Here is a 21,676-nt window from a genome sequence, read left to right as displayed (position 1 = left end):
ATACGTAATATTACAGGGAAAATATAAAAGCTGTTTAGCCTGCGAAGGCAGTCATCCTTGAAGATAATAGGTCAAACATTGCGATAAGATTTAATGGTAATATTTATTTATAGTGGTGAATGTGGTGTAATTAGACAAAGTCTAGTCGAAATGAAGCATTAAATATTGATTAGTCGTTGTGTGAAACCGAAGTGAAAATGTTGGATTTTTTGATAAATCTTTCGTTATTTTCGGTAATCGTTTTTTCGTTACCTTTAGTTTGCTTCACGTTTTTGGGTACGTGTCCATTTACATTTAAATCAAAACGCGATTTTACAAAAAAATTTTTTATAGTTTTAAAAATCTATAGGGCGCTTTGGTGGAATTTGTTAACAAGGTTACATCCCGATGTCGAATTCGTCAAGTACGACACTGTCAGATCCCTTTTGGACACGCACAGAAACCAGGGAATAATAAGCGTATTACTCACTGTTAAAGGCCCAGTCCAAACCGAAAAAGTTCGAAGGCACATGCAGGTAGTAAAAAAATTACTTTTTCTATAATTAAATTAAATGTCTGGCAACACCTCAACCCACATATATGCTTCTGGGGACAAATAAGTTTGGCAACACTGTTATCTCTATATGAATCTATTTAAAATTCCCAATTTTTCACGTTGATTGGAAAAAAATACGTTTGGCAACACCGCTATTCGCTTGTACTATTTCACTATTAAGTTAAATTGGCAACACCGCAATTTTTTGTCATATTTGAAAACTAGATATGACAACGCCGCAATCTCTACGGGCAACCTCGTAAAATTATCCTATTTTTTTTTAAATTTGGAGAAAATTAAGTTTGGCAACATCGCATAATGTGTTAGGTATTGCGGAGGAAATCTCATTTGTCAACATCGCATTATGTGTTACATATTGCGGAGGAAATCACATTTGGCAACACCGCAATATATTTTAGAAGAAAAAAAAACACGTTCGGCAACACTGTAATCTCTATACGAATCTATGTAAAATTCCCAATTTTTCACGTTTATTGGAAAAAAATACGTTTGGCAACACCGCTATTCGCTTGTACTATCTCTCTATTAAGTTAAATTGGCACCACCGCAATTTTGTGCCATATTTAAAAACTAGATATGACAACGCCGCAATCTCTACGGGCAATCTCGTAAAATTATCCTATTTTTTTTTAAATTTGGAGAAAATTAAGTTTGGCAACATCGCATAATGTGTTAGGTATTGAGGAGGAAATCACATTTGGCAACACCGCAGTATATTTTAGATATGTTGAAAAGTTATCTTAGGCAACATGTATGTATTTTTCTATGACGAAAACGTAAGTCTGACAACACCGCTAGCTCTATTTAATTAGTAATGAAATTTCATTAGATCTGAGGTAAATATTTTCGACAACACCGCAATTTATATTGGATATGACATCAAAATTTAAGTTTAGTTCGGCAACAGCGTAATTTGCACGTGATTTCGTATTATATTATCGATTTCCCTAGATTTGTGAAAAAATAACTATCTTACAACACCGCAATTCACAATGGCTTAATGATATTTTTTATTTCCCAATTGAAATCTTAATTTGGCAACACCGCTATAGGCGTGTAATAAAATGTATTTGGCAATATCGTAATTTACGTTCAAGGTAAGAAAAACTTACATTTGGCAACATCGCAATTTACGTATGACTTATTATGATTACCCAGTTTCTCAGATTTCCCCTACGTACGGCAACGCCGTAATATATTCAAGTTAACCAACTTATATAATTAAAATTATACTAGAAAAGTATTTTTGTAGGAAGTAATTCGTCGAAAGGACAAATTTGGTAATTTGGCATTTTTGCGGTTACGCCACTGCTTAATTACCAAATGCGGTGCATACGCCTGGCAAAGTAGAAAATTCGATTTAGATCAACATTTGACAGTTGCGCCATTCACGTACAAAGGAAGAGCTGTTACAGGTTACAACATTCAGGTAATTTAAAAATTACACTAAACCCAATTTAAAACTTTCTTTATTTACAGGAATACGTTAGTGAAATTGTATCCAAATACCTACCCGGAAACATTCCTCCATGGCAAATTACGATCATCCCTTCCGCAGAAGATCAACATTATATTCTATTCAAACTTCATCATCTTCTGCTTTCGGAGGGGTTAAATATCGGTGATCTTTTACCATTAATACCACCGACTAAACCATCTATAGGGTAAGTACGATTTTGTTCAAATCACTACACTATTTGACATACCACTGTTAATTATACAACTCTTATCAGTTCTAATCAGGTAGATCATCCATCAGTTGATTACAGATCGAAATAATCACAGTTCTGTAAAAAAAATGAAAACTAAACCTTCGAATTATTTTAACTTCGTTCCTCAATGTGTAAATTTATTGGTATTTTCAATTAATTATTTGAAATCAATATAAAACAAAATAATCCATCATCAGCTGATCGTGTTTACTATAATATAGTTATATATCTGTGACTCGATCACTCCGAACAACATCGAACTCTATCGGTATAACCGATCGCGGTTCTTATATAACAGAACTACACTATTTCTTTAGACAGTTATTTAGAGGTGGGATATCGCGTTTAAAAAAAACGTATTTTTATGATTAACGATTATCATTGACATAAAGTGAAAATAGTCTCGAGAAATCGAATTAAAGTATTATAAATATAAATATAGTAATGAGATTCTTATATTTGTTTTATATTAAAAAATTGTGTTCATTTTGAGAAAGAAATTTTTAGTGTACTACGATTTAATAAATTAAAAATCACACCTCTAACATGTGACGAAGATAACTACACCAATTTGATTATAACGAATTCTGTTGAATTGACAGTATTATTATATCTATGGTTAAATGATGATATCTACTTTATCGACAATTAGCGCGGTAAAATTCGAAATCGAATTATCGTTTAAATAACGTTTTCAGGTCCGACGTATCGAAAAGTCCTTTAGTAACGGTTTTAAAAAAACCGGAAGCTATACTAATATTAAGAGATCGATTAACTGAAGAAATATCTAATCGTTGGAACGAATTCGTAGCTAATAACGACCCCTTAGAACGACCGGAATTACTAAAACACACCCCTTCCTTTTCCCAATTCGTTTCGTTTTGTTTACTCAGTTCCGTATCGGTAATAAGGGATTGTAAAAAGGGTTTTAGAGTGATAAATAACGATATTTATACGAGGTTCGGATATATAGTTAAATCAATTTTAAAAGAAACCGAAAAAAGGGAAATTAATTTAAAAACGTTTTTTTCGTCCCTATTAAAATGTTCTAACCCTAATAATATAATATCGAATATAATATTTTTTATTTGTTATATACCCGTCAATATAACGATTTTTATATACAGGGAAAGTCAAGTTTTCCTCTGTTGTTTAACTATGGGTCGTCGCCCTTATCCCGATAGTATCGTGGGGTTTCTGTACGCATTTGTACCCCTATTATTCACCTCTTTAAGCGAGTTCACTTATATGGGATCGATATTATTCAAGGCCCCCAAAACTATAATACAAGATATACTTTTGCAAGACGAATCTTTTCAAACTTTCACGTTGTGCGGCAGAAAATCCGTCGCGTGGTCGGAGCCCGTGAAACGGGACTTAATTAAAGGCGTGGCTGGACGGGCCGGGACGTCCGAAACGGAAGTGATGCTATCGGCGGTGTCTTCGTGTTTATCGGATTATTTTTCGAAAAGCGATCATTACATACCAAACGATATACCGGTGACTATAAGAAATATATCTTCGAATTACATATTCGCTACGGGGCCTAACGTTAGATCGGAGAACGCCGTCAGCGGGATTTTATGTATGAATCTCGCCATTCCCGATCCCGATGACGGTGCTAACGAGATCGAAACCCTGTTGGATGTCAAGAAAAAGTTCAAGGCCTCGTTGGAAACGCAAGGATTGTCGCATCTATTGACGATATTGCAAACTAAATTTAGATTTTTAACCCAACTTTTACCGCCGACGGTATTAAGCGTTTATCTGAAATATTTATCGAGGAAATACGCAGTCAGCGTCGCCGAGATTACTAGTAATTACCCAAATGTTACCCAGAAAACGATTTGGGGCCAGGAAGTGTCGAGCGTTATTTATTGGAGGCCTACGCAAGCAAATATGTGTAAGTATTAATAATATACCGTAAAATATTAACACCCCGTATATAATATGAACATTTAACGCAATACGTTTTGTTCGTGATGACTTTTAGTTCACCCTGTATAGTGTAAAGATGAAAATTGATAATAAAAAATTTGAAAAATTGTTATATTTTGACGTTTTTAGGTATTTCTCTTTGTTTAAATGAATATTCTGATCAAGTAAAATTAGCAGTGATGTGCGATAGTCAATTAGTTCCGTACCACACGTATTTAGTTAAAAGTTTTGCTGCGAATATTAAAAATTTAAATAGAGCTTTCAAAGAAGGAATCGGAATACATCATTAAGAAAATTAAAAATCATATATTTTTATTACAAATAAAATACTTAATCACGACAATTTTTTTCGTTATTTATTCCTATTATTTTAATAACAGTTACAATAAAGTTGTAACGCACATCACTGACAAAACACAAAGAATATCTAGTGATGTGCGATAGTCACCTCATTTCTTACCATTGGTATTTACTAAAAGTATTTCTGGGAGTATTAAAAATTTAAATAGAGAGAAGTTGGAAAACATCTACAAAATGACAAATTATCACTTTTCTTACAAATAAAACACATTATCGCTTCATTTTTGTTTGTACTTCATTCCTATTGTTTTACTAAAGATAACAGTTACAACACAGTTGGTACCCCTGACGTACATCACTGTCAAAAGGTGACGTATATGTAGTGATGTGCGATAGTCGCCTAGTTCCTTACCACTGGTATTTACTAAAGTATTCCTGAGAGTATTAAAAATTTAAATAGAGAGGAGTTAGAAAACATCGAAAAAATTACAAATCAACACTTTTTATTGTGAATAAAACAACCTCATCCCAACATTTTCGTTTGTTGTAATAAAGATAACAGTTATAAAGTAACCTGTCGTACATCACTAACAAAATATGCAATGATGTGCGATAATCACATAGTTCCATTTCACAGGTATTTAGTTGAAAGTTTTTTAGGAAAAATTAAAAATATAAAGAGAAACTGAAAAATATTATAAAGAAAATTAAAAAATACCACTTTTTATTACAATTATAACACCTTATCACACATTTTTTTGTTTTTTCCATTGATTTAATGAATATATAACAGTTACAACAAAATTCTTACTCTTGACGTACATCACTGGTAAAACATTCTATGACATTGAAAACGTTTACCGAATTTAGTAAAAAGCTTGATGGTTTAACGTTAATAAAATGAATAGTACAATTAAACGTACTATTATTGCCTATAAATATATTTAAATCTATTTTTGTGTAATAAAAAACGTGTGTGGGCGAAACGAACACACGCCCGAAGAAGACAGGTGCTTTTAGTTGTTTTGTGTATTATGCACGAAGACGACGTAATGGAAGATTCCATTGGCCGGTTAGTTATAACGGTTGACGTGCAATTTTCGACGTTCAGTTAAATACAAGCTTGGAAAGAGGTGGTTTATAAAATTATCGACGGCGACGCTAGCTACACGTATGTTTATGAACTAACTAAAAATAATCAATTCAGTTCGCGTTGATTAAAATCGGTGATTGAGTATTTAGACGACATTCACAGACAGTATCTTCTGTTACAAGAAAGAAAAAGAAACGTAAGTATTTATTTTCTGTATTGCGTAATGGATTCGAGAAAGTGATAGGTACCTTTAATTTATTTTGATAAAAAAATCAATACAGTGCTTATAAACACAACTTACTGCTAGGCTTTGTTTTGGTTTTATCTTTTGTATGTAATACATTATCTAAATAAATAATTTGTTGTTATATCTACCTGTATACCGTTGTTCTAATGTATAAAACTAGTTTTAACACAATTTTCCTTAGATAGTTTCTCGATTTTTAAAGTAAATTCTCATATATAACAGAATCGAACAATATACACTAAGAAAAATTATTTATTCATCGGGTATACGAGTGTTTTAAATGAATTCTTTGAACATTTTTATTATCTGCAATTTCGGAAACAATATCGGTTGGAATCCTCCCTACTCTGAGGTACTTTTCATCCTACAGGGTGATCTATAAATAATTATTTGTTCATCTTGCTAAAAAGTCTATTTTTGTTGTGATTAAAATAAGTGTAATTATTTTGATAAATATCTCCGAAAGTATAAATTTTAGAGAAAAAAGTTTCAGACAAAAAATGAAGATCAGAAAAAGTTCTACAAGAGAGGTTAAATACATTTTTTACGCAAATCTAGTTTTTTGGCTGTTGACTAATCTAACCTCAATTTGACTCCAGCCGATATATTTTTGGTTATGGCAGACAAAATAATAGGTTTAGGTAAAAAATGTATATTATCTTTTTTGTAGAGCTTTCTATGATCTTAATTTTTTGTCTGAAACTTTTTTCCCTAAAAGCGATTCTTTCAGAAATATTTAGTGGAATAGTTCGATTTCAACCTCTGCTCAATGGTTTTTGTTCGATTTAATCGATTTTTGGCGTTTTTTGCCGAATTTCAGCCTGTGTATAATCGATTTTGTACGACTTCATCGATTTTTCATCTCCGCCCAATTGATTTTTAGCTTTTCGTCGATTTTACACCTCCGCATAATCGATTTTTTACGATTTCATCGATTTTTTACGTTTGTTCAATCGATTTTTAGCGTTTTCGTCGATCTTTTACATCTGCGTAATCGATTTTTTCGTTTTTTGCCGATCTTCAACCTCTGTATAATCGATTTTGTACGACTTCATCGATTTTTCATCTCCGCCCAATCGATTTTTAGCTTTTCGTCGATTTTACACCTCCGCATAATCGATTTTTTACGATTTCATCGATTTTTTACGTTTATTCAATCGATTTTTAGCGTTTTCGTCGATCTTTTACATCTGCATAATCGATTTTTTCGTTTTTTGCCGATCTTCAACCTCTATATAATCGATTTTGTACGACTTCATCGATTTTTCATCTCTGCCCAATCGATTTTTAGCTTTTCGTCGATTTTACACCTCCGCATAATCGATTTTTTACGATTTCATCGATTTTTTACGTTTATTCAATCGATTTTTAGCGTTTTCGTCGATCTTTTACATCTGCGTAATCGATTTTTTCGTTTTTTGCCGATCTTCAACCTCTGTATAATCGATTTTGTACGACTTCATCGATTTTTCATCTCCGCCCAATCGATTTTTAGCTTTTCGTCGATTTTACACCTCCGCATAATCGATTTTTTACGATTTCATCGATTTTTTACGTTTGTTCAATCGATTTTTAGCGTTTTCGTCGATCTTTTACATCTGCGTAATCGATTTTTTCGGTTTTTGCCGATCTTTAACCACTGTATAATCGATTTTGTACGACTTCATCGATTTTTCATTTCCGCCCAATCGATTTTTAGCTTTTCGTCGATTTTACACCTCTGCATAATCGATTTTTTACGATTTCATCGATTTTTTACGTTTATTCAATCGATTTTTAGCGTTTTCGTCGATCTTTTACATCTGCGTAATCGATTTTTTCGTTTTTTGCCGATCTTCAACCTCTGTATAATCGATTTTGTACGACTTCATCGATTTTTCATCTCCGCCCAATCGATTTTTAGCTTTTCGTCGATTTTACACCTCCGCATAATCGATTTTTTACGATTTCATCGATTTTTTACGTTTGTTCAATCGATTTTTAGCGTTTTCGTCGATCTTTTACATCTGCGTAATCGATTTTTTCGGTTTTTGCCGATCTTTAACCACTGTATAATCGATTTTGTACGACTTCATCGATTTTTCATTTCCGCCCAATCGATTTTTAGCTTTTCGTCGATTTTACACCTCTGCATAATCGATTTTTTACGATTTCATCGATTTTTTACGTTTATTCAATCGATTTTTAGCGTTTTCGTCGATCTTTTACATCTGCGTAATCGATTTTTTCGTTTTTTGCCGATCTTTAACCACTGTATAATCGATTTTGTACGACTTCATCGATTTTTCATCTCCGCCCAATCGATTTTTAGCTTTTCGTCGATTTTACACCTCCGCATAATCGATTTTTTACGATTTCATCGATTTTTTACGTCTGTTCAATCGATTTTTAGCGTTTTCGTCGATCTTTTACATCTGCATAATCGATTTTTTCGTTTTTTGCCGATCTTCAACCTCTATATAATCGATTTTGTACGACTTCATCGATTTTTCATCCCCGCCCAATCGATTTTTAGCTTTTCGTCGATTTTACACCTCCGCATAATCGATTTTTTACGATTTCATCGATTTTTTACGTCTGTTCAATCGATTTTTAGCGTTTTCGTCGATCTTTTACATCTGCGTAATCGATTTTTTCGTTTTTTGCCGATCTTCAACCTCTGTATAATCGATTTTGTACGACTTCATCGATTTTTCATCTCCGCCCAATCGATTTTTAGCTTTTCGTCGATTTTACACCTCCGCATAATCGATTTTTTACGATTTCATCGATTTTTTACGTCTGTTCAATCGATTTTTAGCGTTTTCGTCGATCTTTTACGTCTGCGTAATCGATTTTTTCGTTTTTTTGCCGATCTTCAACCTCTATATAATCGATTTTGTACGACTTCATCGATTTTTCATCTCCGCCCAATCGATTTTTAGCTTTTCGTCGATTTTACACCTCCGCATAATCGATTTTTTACGATTTCATCGATTTTTTACGTCTGTTCAATCGATTTTTAGCGTTTTCGTCGATCTTTTACATCTGCATAATCGATTTTTTCGTTTTTTGCCGATCTTCAACCTCTATATAATCGATTTTGTACGACTTCATCGATTTTTCATCCCCGCCCAATCGATTTTTAGCTTTTCGTCGATTTTACACCTCCGCATAATCGATTTTTTACGATTTCATCGATTTTTTACGTTTGTACAATCGATTTTTAGCGTTTTCGTCGATCTTTTACATCTGCGTAATCGATTTTTTCGTTTTTTGCCGATCTTCAACCTCTGTATAATCGATTTTGTACGACTTCATCGATTTTTCATCTCCGCCCAATCGATTTTTAGCTTTTCGTCGATTTTACACCTCTGCATAATCGATTTTTTACGATTTCATCGATTTTTTACGTCTGTTCAATCGATTTTTAGCGTTTTCGTCGATCTTTTACATCTGCATAATCGATTTTTTCGGTTTTTGCCGATCTTTAACCACTGTATAATCGATTTTGTACGACTTCATCGATTTTTCATTTCCGCCCAATCGATTTTTAGCTTTTCGTCGATTTTACACCTCTGCATAATCGATTTTTTCCAATTCATCGATTTTTTACGTCTGTTCAATCGATTTTTAGCGTTTTCGTGGATCTTTTACCTCTGCATAATCGATTTTGTACGATTTAGTAGATCTCTGCTCTGATCGAATGAAAAAACACCACGCCATTCATTTTAATTAAATTTGCAGATAAAATTTAGGAGTCATAAATTTTATTAAAACCAATTCAAACAAATGACATCGTAGTTATATCTAAATTGACATCATAAATTTTATTACGAAACACCCGGTATCTCCATTTTGTTTTTAAACCAATTCGAACCCACATAAAATGCATTTATCACCAAATGTTTTGATTTCGTTACTTTTAACACAAGCCGACAACAGCGCCTGGTTGATTGTAAAAACAACTTCATTAGAATTTAACCGCGTTGTATATAACACAATTATGCATTAAAATTTTAAGCTGAAAAAAAGATTGTAATTTTTGTTTATTTATATAAAAAAAAAATTTGGATCGCATCTTTATTTTGACTGCGTCTAATTTTGTTGACCGGTATACGTGACGCAAAATATTTTATGATTTATTTTCGTCGCAAGTCAAATGAACGGTAGGTAATTTTAATTTTAGTCTATTCCAATTTAATTCACGACGACGAATCGTTTATATGCGTGCTATATTTGCATAAAAATATTTTACGTGCTTAATATCGACCCATTTTGCTGTGAATTGTCGAAAAATAATACATGACTCATTGGTGAAATCAAATGTCAGTTAGATAGCATCCAAGGTTGGTAAAGACTAGGTTGCCCGATAACGTGGATGTCATGTATGAAAGCCGTTACGTCACAACAATTCCGAAGAATAAGCAGTGTTTACGTTTGAATTAAACATTATAATAATAAAATCACACAATTTAATTTCGAAGGAAACACCTTGAATTTAAATTTCATTTATCCTCAAAAACATTCGAATAAATTGACAAAATCGTATAGTACAACAGATGACGTCACCTGTATATATCGGACAAGTTATCGGTCAACCTATTCATTACTAACCTTGGATATATTCGAATAATGGTCATAAAGATTTCTTCTTTATCGATAAACAACGCGGGAAATTATGACATTACATAATTCTTTCTAGTTGTTTATAAATATGTGTGATGGTGTGTAGATTTATTTAAAACAAAATTAGTGAAGGTGATCGTTGAATAAACCTGTTTAGTGTCGAGTAGTTTTTATTGTAATAAAAAATTAAGTAAGTTTCATATATCTTATTCTATATTCATTTGTTGTTAGTTGTTCCAATAAAAAATTTCTATACAGGGGATGTCGTGAAAATAATAATAATTATTTTTGTTTTGTTAAAATTTAATCTTCTACTAAGTACTTTCTCAAATTTGAGGTTATTTCACGTATATATTATTAGCTGTAACACCTTTAAGAATTCATGACAATTATTCATAGTGTCAAAGGCGGTTTCTGTATCGATGAATAGTTAACTTACGTTCCAATTAGAATTACACATCGTAAAATATTTGGTTTGTTAAAATTCATTCTATAAATTGATTTTTTCGTGAAAAAATTGATCGTTTGACGTATTTATTTTTAAAAATAGTAAAAGCAAAACGTTATACAACATTTGGCGGATATCGACGTCGCTAAAATTGGATCGAAATTAATATCCAAAAAATTTAATACATTTTTAAGGATCTATACAGGGTTATTCATTAATAATTGTAATTATTTTGAACAGAAAATCTTCGGGTTGGAATAACAAAGTTTAAAATGAAATTTTATAACTTTATTTTATTTACCAAATCATTGTTTTTATTACATCACATCCAAATAAATCACCAAATAGTTTTGCACACCCTGTATCTCAAAATAGAGCTGTAATTTACCCCAATTTTTTAATGTAAATCTTCATATTAAAACCTCAACATCACCCTGTATATACATATCTAATTAATCAAATTCATTCAACAAAATTTTTTTCAAGAAAATATTCGCTACCATATTTAAAAATATTACGCACGCCTCTGACTAATGCTATATAACCAACTTGAATGGAATAAGTATCAAGAAATGATGAAAACACTGGCAACCACGCGCTAATCTCATGACATCGATTATTTAAATCGAAGTAGACGATGACTACTAGACAGCGCGATGTTGCCAAGTATTGTACAAGAAAATAAATTAATTATAATTTTGTTTCCCGTACAAAATGATATTTTATCTATTTGAAATTTTACTTTACAGATTCTCCTCGTAACTGACAATGCTACGAAGCCCTCTCAACTTCTGAAATTAAAAATTACAAGAAACCCGCATTTTTCTTAAAATCGTACCACTCGGTCTGTTATTGATGACCGGTCACGGGAATTTAATTTGTTTTAGTCACTACCAAAACCATCAAATCGGAAAAGATCCTTACCTCCGGACGCGAAATATAAATCAAATAAAAATATTATATACGATACCGATTAATTGATTTATAAATAATTGTAATAGAAAACATGGAGAGTGGTAAAAAGGAAGCGCCTTTAGCTACTTTATCGACGGTGGCTCCATCTCTAGAATCCAGCCCGATAAAACGCGAAGAAATCGTTCTCACGGAACCGTTCGAAAAACCGGAAGTTACGTTCATAACTAACAGTCTATCATCGACATCCTCCTCGTCGGAATCCGATTCCGAGGAAGACGAAGTTAAACCGAAGATACCCGATGGCGGTTGGGGTTGGATTGTAGTATTTTCTTCTTTATTGGTATCGATGATAGCCGACGGGGTTAGTTTATCATTCGGTTTATTATTTCCGGAATTTTTGATTGAATTTAAAGCGTCCAGTTCGGACACGTCTTGGATAGGCAGTTTGTTTTTGGCGGTACCTTTAATTTCCGGTCCGATTATGAGCGCTCTGGTCGACAAATACGGATGTCGGATCATGACGTGCGTGGGAGGTTCAGTGGCGGCGCTGGGATTCATTATGAGTTGCAGGGCCGATTCTATTTCTATTATGTATCTGACGTTTGGCATACTGGCCGGTTTGGGATTGGGGCTTTGCTACGTGACGGCTGTTGTTTCGATAGCGTTTTGGTTCGATAAGAAGAGGACTTTGGCTGTTGGTATAAGCGCATCGGGAACCGGAGTGGGAACTTTCATATTTTCCCCCTTGACTAATTTGCTTATTTTCGAATTCGGTTGGAGAGGTACCACCTTGATTCTGGGAGGGTTATTTTTGAATATGTGCGTCTGTGGAGCTTTGATGAGAGATCCCGATTGGATAACAGAACAAAACAAGTAAGTTTATCTATTTATTTAATCCCGAGAAGATTAATTCATAAGTATAAGATAAAGATAACTCGAATTGATTGTTTATTGAGATTAGAATTTATTAAAAAAATTACGTAGTAACAGAGAATGTACTAAAATTTATAATACGTGTCCTATGTTAATTTCGGCATAAACTCCTCCTTCGGTATAATCCGGCTGACTGCTGTCAGCGACTGCTACTCAAATATATTAATAACTACATTAAATATCTGCCATTACACTCAAGTGGTCAAAGTAGATACGCTAAAATCGTCCTTATGAACCTCGTCATTAATGAACAAAATACTATAATCAACAAGCACTCTGGTGGTCAGGATAGATACTATAAATTTAATATAATACGCTAAATTCGTACTTATGAGCATTTTCAATAGTAAACAAAATACTAGACTTGTATTATCTATTCCAGATAATTTCCTGGTATTTATTATTTGATTTGCAATTAGATAAAATAATATAATATCAAAATTTATGTTCAGTTGGTGTATTTATATTCACAAATATTTAATAAACTTAAAATTTATCTGATCTTTGTCAACAATATAAAAAAGAAGAAGAAAAAACGTTCCTTTAGTCGCGTCGTTTCTTTATAATTTCCATAGAATTCGATATATTTGACCTTGATAATAAATGCGATTTTACTATAGGGAACTTATCAAGTTTTGGTTGTATTAAAAAAATAATCATAAATTTGTGATAAAAACCTAATTTTTTTACAGGGTTAATTCAAAATTATCTATATCTAACAAATCGATTAAAACTTTTTAAAGAAATGATAAATGTCTGGGTTATGATTTCCATAGAACTCGATATATTTAACCTTGACAGTAAATACGAGTTTACGGGGGAACTTGAAAAATTTCTACGTATAAATAAAATTTTTAATGATCTGTTTGTAACGGAATTCTATTTCCAGTAAATCTTATTCGTAAGCTTACGTCAAAATTCTTACAGGGTAAACTCGAAACTATCCAAATCTAGTAAATCGAGTAAAACAAGTTTGATATCGTTGTCATCGACGAATTTTTTGAATAACCTCGATATAGACGAACTGAAAGACGTATTAAAGAGTGGAAAAAACGTCGAATATCTTTTACAAGGCTTAGAAACTTCCATAGAATCGAATAACGTGGATAAATCAGTTCTAAAAAATAATCATAATTCAGTTTTGAATCTACCCACGTATATACGTCAAAATGAGAAAGTAAGTCGACGACCGCTATATATTATACAGTGTGTATCAGATAAATAAATGAATTTAAGGTGCCTATAGAAGTATTAGAACAACTCAGTTCGAATAAAAAGTTATATAATGTTATATTGGAAAATTTTCCAAGTTTATTATTAACAAGGAGTACGTCCGATAAAGGATTAAATAAATTAGCAGAAGACGCTTCACTTATTGAGAGAGTACCGATCACGATGTGTATGACGTTAAAAAAAGAAGAAAAAACTGCAAAAAAACTGGTGAGTAATTAAAAAAAAAATCAACCATCATCGAATCCCATCATTATATATGTACAAACATTTTGAAAAACCCTGTATATATACAAATACGTGAAAAAATATTCGTTACAATGAAAAAATTTAATATATCGAATTATTTTTTATTACAACCTGTATAAAGATATATTTTTACGTGGAGATTGTTCAAATTTTGAAAAAAACTATAAAACTGTAGTTTAGTTCAACAAAAGTCGCCATTTTGTTTCATATTTCTGTAGTATTGGTTATTTTTGACAGTTTCTCTATTTGAACAACGTCAATTATTTGAATGCACCTCGTATACACACATATTTACCGCCGCCATCTTGTTCTACTTCGTAGTAGATAAAATTTGGAAAAAAAATTTCAAAATTGTGGTTTATTTCAACAAACGTCGCCATTTTGTTTCATATTCCTGTAGTATCGGCCATTTTTGACACTTCCTCGTCTATTTTCCTTCTTTGCACGACGTTTTTTCAAAAATACAAACGTCAATTATTTGAATGCACCTCGTATACACACATATTTACCGCCGCCATCTTGTTCTACTTCGTAGTAGATAAAATTTGGAAAAAAAATTTCAAAATTGTGGTTTATTTCAACAAACGTCGCCATTTTGTTTCATATTCCTGTAGTATCGGCCATTTTTGACACTTCCTCGTCTATTTTCCTTCTTTGCACGACGTTTCTTCAAAAATACAAACGTCAATTATTTGAATGCACCTCGTATACACACATATATACCGCCGCCATCTTGTTCTACTTCGTAGTAGATAAAATTTGGAAAAAAAATTTCAAAATTGTGGTTTATTTCAACAAACGTCGCCATTTTGTTTCATATTCCTGTAGTATCGGCCATTTTTGACACTTCCTCGTCTATTTTCCTTCTTTGCACGACGTTTCTTCAAAAATACAAACGTCAATTATTTGAATGCACCTCGTATACACACATATATACCGCCGCCATCTTGTTCTACTTCGTAGTAGATAAAATTTGGAAAAAAAATTTCAAAATTGTGGTTTATTTCAACAAACGTCGCCATTTTGTTTCATATTCCTGTAGTATCGGCCATTTTTGACACTTCCTCGTCTATTTTCCTTCTTTGCACGACGTTTCTTCAAAAATACAAACGTCAATTATTTGAATGCACCTCGTATACACACATATACACCGCCGCCATCTTGTTCTACTTCGTAGTAGATAAAATTTGGGAAAAAAATTTCAAAGTTGTGGTTTACTTCAACAAACGTCGCCATTTTGTTTCATATTCCTGTAGTATCGGCCATTTTTGACACTTCCTCGTCTATTTTCCTTCTTTGCACGACGTTTTTTCAAAAATACAAACGTCAATTATTTGAATGCACCTCGTATACACACATATACACCGCCGCCATCTTGTTCTACTTCGTAGTAGATAAAATTTGGGAAAAAAATTTCAAAGTTGTGGTTTACTTCAACAAACGTCGCCATTTTGTTTCATATTCCTGTAGTATCGGCCATTTTTGACACTTCCTCGTCTATTTTCCTTCTTTGCACGACGTTTCTTCAAAAATACAAACGTCAATTATTTGAATGCACCTCGTATACACACATATACACCGCCGCCATCTTGTTCTACTTCGTAGTAGATAAAATTTGGGAAAAAAATTTCAAAGTTGTGGTTTACTTCAACAAACGTCGCCATTTTGTTTCATATTCCTGTAGTATCGGCCATTTTTGACACTTCCTCGTCTATTTTCCTTCTTTGCACGACGTTTCTTCAAAAATACAAACGTCAATTATTTGAATGCACCTCGTATACACACATATATACCGCCGCCATCTTGTTCTACTTCGTAGTAGATAAAATTTGGAAAAAAAATTTCAAAATTGTGGTTTATTTCAACAAACGTCGCCATTTTGTTTCATATTCCTGTAGTATCGGCCATTTTTGACACTTCCTCGTCTATTTTCCTTCTTTGCACGACGTTTTTTCAAAAATACAAACGTCAATTATTTGAATGCACCTCGTATACACACATATACACCGCCGCCATCTTGTTCTACTTCGCGGCAACCCTTAAATCGTCTGTTACAGGATAGTGTGAAAAACGGGAAGGATGTAGAAGCACAGGAACCGTTATTGATCGAAAAATCATCGAAAAAATTTGGCGGGTTGTCCAAAGTACCAACAGTACCGAAATTGAAAGCGCAATTAAATCAAGCGCAAAGACAAAATTATTTTAAAAATTTAAAATTGCACAGACAATCGTTAATACATCGAGGAGCGATATTCAACAATCACAAATATCGATTTAAAGCTTCCAGCTGCCCGAATATATACAGAGTGTCCACGTTAACTTTGAAAAAGAGTGACGACGAAGTGAGTATTTTATTAATTATAGTAAAAAATTTGGGGTTTTACAAAAGTGCTTATTATATATTAATAAAGAAATTGAAAAACAGAAAAAAATATATTTTTACATTATTTATTATAAGAGGTTTCATATCTCGAATATTTTAGTTGATTCAAATATATAAAACGGATCCCCCCTGTATAATTGTATACTTGGTTGCATAATTCTCGATATGTATGGATTTGTATGTTTGGTTGCATAATATTAAAAATTCAAGGAACCTCTTATAATAACGAACCAATAGCGGAACGTTCTATTCGAAATGATAGTAATGATTGAAGTGATAGTTTCGTTACCGTAGCGGAAATAGATGAGCACTTTTGATGTTATGATAGTCTGGGAAAATTAGGAAAATCACATTAATTAATCGAATTTTTTAATTTCATGAAATTTTCGATGAGTTTGATCGATATTAACAGAAGTACTAGAAATTTGAGTTTTTTACGCTATTTTTTATTTTTGCTCGTAGATATCAAATTTTAATTAAATTTTATAACTAAGAATTTCCAAAATTTATTTATTTGGCACAAAATGTTGTTAAAGCAGATTTTCAAATTTTAAAAATTCAATATGGCGGTCGTGTAAATATTTTTTTAATTGCTGTTCAATTCATGGAAAATGTCAATTTTGAGAGGAAATCTGTTACAGGGAAAGGCTACAAGTTTGATACAAGGCATCAAAAAAAATTAATTTTTTCAGTTTTTTTGAGTTTTTTTCAGTTTTTATAAAAATTGTTCATATTGCCTGATGAAGTACAACTCGATTGCAGCAAATTCCATCTCAGAATTGATATTAATCGTGAAATAAACAAGGATGAATATTGAATCAGTTTACGCGTCGGCCATTTTGAATTTTTGAAATTTGAAAATACCAACTGCTTCAAAAAAAATTCCTCCATATTTTTATATTAAATCAATTTAGTATTTATTATACTTGTCATAATAAGCAAATTACAAATTTTTGAAAAATTGAAGGTTAAATTTTTTTTTAAAAGTTATGATACAAAATTTTTTTTAGGATCAAAAATAAAAAAAGATATCAGCGTAAAAACCTTGAATTTCGAACTGTTTTATATTCTTCGAAAAAAATTATTGTGAGGTCTCGACCTAATTTTCCCGGACTATAAAGAAAATTCGTTGTTAGTTTGACAGGAAACGTTTTATAGAAATGGTACGATGAACTACTAGACTTGGTGAAGGGAATATGCGATTTTTCGTTGTTCTTAGAACTACATTTTTTCTTGCTGTCCCTGTCGACCATAACACTTTTTGTTTGGTTTATAGTGCCGTATTTTTATTTGGTGGAACATATGACAAAGCACGGATATACTAACGAAGACGCGTCTCTTACTATATCCAACATAGGTATCACCAATACCATCGGAATGGTAAGTAGACGTACGAAAAATAATTCAAAAACAACAAATATTCCTTAAAAATATAATAAACAAAGATAAAAGAATGAATGACATCATAATAGATCGAATTAGCACGAACTGCTAACCAGTGTTGCCAGACTTATTCGACTATCTGTAGTTGAGTTACAAAAATGATTTAAAATAGTTAAAATGGTTTGACAAAAAAATTATTGAAAAGAAAAAAATTGATATAAAATCAAAAGATTTTTTTTGTATAGCGGAAATGTTTCGAATTTTTATTTTTCCAAATAAATTTTTAGTTAGAAATATTGATATTAAAGGTAATTCTTAAAATCTGACAACACTGCTACTTACTAAAGGGAAGTGACACTCCGCAGGCGCGTCTAATGTTTAACTGGCGATCGCAGACCAATATACACTGAGAAAAGTAATGCACTACATCGAAGTATCCAACCGAAAACTAATTTTCAATGTAAAATTCTGTAAATAAACGGAAATATAAGGAGCACGAAAAATTTTTCACTTCTAAGAAATATTTATTAACCATATTTGTTTTTACAATTATTGAAGAAAAAATTCAAAATGTAGCGATCGATTTCTCAGTGTAACGAAAGATTCCGAATTTGTTGTAGTTCGTTTTTGGGGGAGATAAGGGAATTTTCGTGTATGTTTTAGGAAAAGCTCTACCGATGGTTAGTATGATTTTTAAGATATTATAAATTAATTTCTACATAAATAAATGTTTTCATACAACTCTGTAGTTGAATGAAAAATTTCCTAAGCGATTTCGTCTTATCTAATTCACATATTATATCAATCTTGTAGAAATATTTTTAAAACTTCACATAAAGAGAAAAACATCTGGCAACACTGCTATCAATTATCCATTTTCACGACCTTGAAACGTATCAATATATAAAACAGTGTTGCCGGAATTTCACTTTTTCCCTAAATATAAAGGAACGGAATTTATTTCGGATCGGATTTTTTTTTAAATAACATATTAATATAATCATATAATAACATATTAAATTTCGACTTCTATATCGATTTTTATCAACAATTTCCCTATTTTATAAATCAATTTCAATAAATCCTTTATTTTCGACGTTAAATATTCTGATTAAGATTTAAAACTTCTGGCAACACTGTTATAAAATATAAATGGCTGCCCAATACAAATGTAATACATAAAACAATGTTGCCGGAATTTTAATTTTTCACTAAATACATAGGATCAGAATTTATTCTGGATACGATTTTTTTTTTAATAAAAGATCTTGTTAGGATTGCCAGAACCAACTTTATGATCAACCATTGATGCCAGGGCTACAGATTCATCTGTAGTACTACTGATTTCGCCTAATATATCGATTTTCATCTACATTTTATCAGTTTTATAAATTAATTTCTATAAAATATACATATACACACATATTTTTATATATTCAAATCAAAAATTTCCGCCATTTTGTCTATTCTTAATCAATTATTATACGAATCATAATTTTATGGAAGTCACATAATCGGATTAAGGAAAATAACATCTGGCAACACCGCCGTCAACTACTAGTTGATGCTCGATTGAAACGAATAAAACAGCGTTGCCGGAATTTCACTTTTTTCCCTAAATATAAAGTAATAGAATTTCGGATCGGATTTATTTCAAATAACATATTAATATAATAATAATAACATATTAAATTTCGACTTATATATCGATTTTTATCAATAATTTCCCTATTTTATAAATCAATTTCAATAAATCTTTTATTTTCGACGTTAAATATTCTGGTTAAGAATTAAAACTTCTGGCAACACTGTTATAAAATATAAATGGCTGCCCAATACAAATGTAATACATAAAACAATGTTGCCGGAATTTTCATTTTCATCTTCATTTCTTCCGTTTTATAAATTTTTATAAATTAATTTCTATAAAATATACACATACACACATATTTTTATATATTCAAATCATAAATTTCCGCCATTTTGTCTATTCTAAATCAATTATTATACGAATCAAAATTTTATGGAAGTCACATAATCGGATTAAGGAAAATAACATCTGGCAACACCGCCGTCAACTACTAGTTGATGCTCGATTGAAACGAATAAAACAGCGTTGCCGGAATTTCATTTTTTCCGTATATATAACGAATCAAAATCCCTTTTCGGTTCCGATTTATTTTTCCAATTCCAGATCGCTTTGGGATGGGCAGGAGATCAACCGTGGATGAACATAACGAAAACTTACGCTATATGCTTGGTTTTAACCGGCGTATCTTGCGCCGGTTTGATGTTTTTCACGCACAATTTCATCGTGCTCGAAATGTGCGCTGCGCTTTTCGGCGTTTTCGTCGCCAGTACCTACTCGTTCACTCCAGGAATAATAGTTGAATTGGTACCGCTAGATCGGTTCACCACCGCGTACGGCCTCCAACTTCTCTGTATGGGTATCGGACTTTTGGTAGGCCCCCCGTACGCGGGGCATTTGTACGACGTGACCAACAGTTGGGAACAAGCTTTTTACCAATCGTCCATTTGGATCATAATATCCGGTCTGATGGTAGCTCTAATTCCGTACACGAAAAATAGGAAAATATTGGGAAAAGGACCGGTGGAAAAAGTTATCGAGGATTCTAAAGACGTTATTTGGATCACTATTTTGTTAATCGGTATATTTTTAATTTTACTCGTACCTCTTATGTATTTCACAATCGTTACTATTATATAATTTTTTTTATAAATAAATGAAAATAATCAAATCGAGTATTATTTGTTACCCCCCCGTATCATCAAAAAAATCTACGATATAAAATATATCGAACGAAACAAAATAATTCGCCTTATATATAGGCAGTTTACAATACATCACCACGGATATTGTTACTATTAGATATGCAAATATCTATATTATTAATGGAATGTATGCAACCACCATTACGATCAAGTAGTTCTGTGGTTTTAACTGTGAGACGAAAATTATTGACAACTGACACATTGAACCATGTCTAGCGAATTAAAAAATCATTAGTTATGTATCTTTATCTCTTTTTTTTTTCATTCTTTTTCGAAGTATTTTTTCATGCTTCTAAATATTCATGATTTTACGTCTCTTGTGATTTAAAATTTGTTTCTTTTATAATTTTTTAGACAGATGAAAATTTGACGTTTCAACTTCTCTACAAAAGGTTTCTAAAATGGATGAGGCGGTAGCGTCTAGGATTGTTGATCGTGCGCACCGGGTTCGATTCTCGCCTGAGTTATTTTTTTTTCAATTTTTTCGTTTTTTTATACATTTTTTTTTCACTGTATTCATTCTAACATCAATTATATAGAATTTTCTTTTATTTTTTCTTTGTAAAATTACTTTTCGATTGAAATTTTGCATATTAAGTACGCGCATTTCAAAATCGAAAATTTTTTCACTTGATACTTGTTATAAGTCATACTGGGCAATATAAAAAGAAACAGCTGGTCTACATCAAAATGACGGCCGTGTGGTAAATAATAGACTTTCTCGTATGTAGACTTTTCGGTTTGAAATTTTTTTGTTTGTTGTTTTTGCATCCGGTAAAGTTGAAATAAGCCTCCTAGTAAAGGTGAAACGAAAAATCCATCTTTACTCCAGAATGTAAACAATAAAAGACGAAAACTTAAGGATATCAATAAACTATGAGAAGCCCC

At 31.9% G+C, this 21,676-nt stretch overlaps 2 protein-coding genes across 3 annotated transcripts; both read left to right on the top strand.

Annotated features, from left to right (window-relative positions):
* The first annotated feature begins 32 nt into the window (after window positions 1-32).
* Window positions 33-4,540, top strand: LOC130449216 (uncharacterized). The gene is made up of 6 exons (XM_056786896.1): window positions 33-276; window positions 334-515; window positions 1,809-1,985; window positions 2,036-2,220; window positions 2,967-4,171; window positions 4,336-4,540. Exons 1-6 carry the CDS (start codon window positions 198-200, stop codon window positions 4,494-4,496), a joined length of 1,989 nt encoding a protein of 662 aa, XP_056642874.1. The 5' UTR covers window positions 33-197; the 3' UTR covers window positions 4,497-4,540.
* An 806-nt stretch (window positions 4,541-5,346) lies between these two features.
* Window positions 5,347-20,754, top strand: LOC130449214 (monocarboxylate transporter 12-like). 2 transcript variants are annotated; one of them, XM_056786893.1, is made up of 7 exons: window positions 5,347-5,795; window positions 11,652-12,690; window positions 13,678-13,927; window positions 13,987-14,190; window positions 16,287-16,571; window positions 17,771-17,992; window positions 20,190-20,754. In XM_056786893.1, the coding sequence occupies exons 2-7, from the start codon at window positions 11,909-11,911 to the stop codon at window positions 20,721-20,723; spliced, it is 2,277 nt and encodes a 758-aa protein (XP_056642871.1). In that variant the 5' UTR covers window positions 5,347-5,795; window positions 11,652-11,908; the 3' UTR covers window positions 20,724-20,754. The 2 variants fall into 2 exon arrangements, with proteins under 2 accessions (XP_056642871.1, XP_056642872.1); XM_056786894.1 differs by lacking the exon at window positions 5,347-5,795 and adding an exon at window positions 10,534-10,644 and having other exon boundaries at window positions 20,190-20,748.
* Window positions 20,755-21,676: the final 922 nt, after the last annotated feature.

The sequence above is a fragment of the Diorhabda sublineata genome, chromosome 10 (assembly GCF_026230105.1).
Source record: "Diorhabda sublineata isolate icDioSubl1.1 chromosome 10, icDioSubl1.1, whole genome shotgun sequence".
NCBI classification, from domain to species: domain Eukaryota; kingdom Metazoa; phylum Arthropoda; class Insecta; order Coleoptera; family Chrysomelidae; genus Diorhabda; species Diorhabda sublineata.
This window is presented reverse-complemented; position numbering and strand designations above follow the sequence as displayed.

What these genes read in the sequence shown, in the direction of transcription:
- LOC130449214 (XM_056786893.1), top strand. Translation starts at nt 11,909, where the DNA reads ATGGAGAGTGGTAAAAAGGAAGCGCCTTTAGCTACTTTATCGACGGTG. An exon ending in ATATACGTCAAAATGAGAAA is followed by an intron (nt 13,928 to 13,986) that starts GTAAGTCGACGA and finishes AATGAATTTAAG; the next exon opens with GTGCCTATAGAAGTATTAGA. An exon ending in TCACCAATACCATCGGAATG is followed by an intron (nt 17,993 to 20,189) that starts GTAAGTAGACGT and finishes TTCCAATTCCAG; the next exon opens with ATCGCTTTGGGATGGGCAGG.
- LOC130449216 (XM_056786896.1), top strand. Translation starts at nt 198, where the DNA reads ATGTTGGATTTTTTGATAAATCTTTCGTTATTTTCGGTAATCGTTTTT. An exon ending in AGTTTGCTTCACGTTTTTGG is followed by an intron (nt 277 to 333) that starts GTACGTGTCCAT and finishes AATTTTTTATAG; the next exon opens with TTTTAAAAATCTATAGGGCG. An exon ending in CCGACTAAACCATCTATAGG is followed by an intron (nt 2,221 to 2,966) that starts GTAAGTACGATT and finishes TAACGTTTTCAG; the next exon opens with GTCCGACGTATCGAAAAGTC.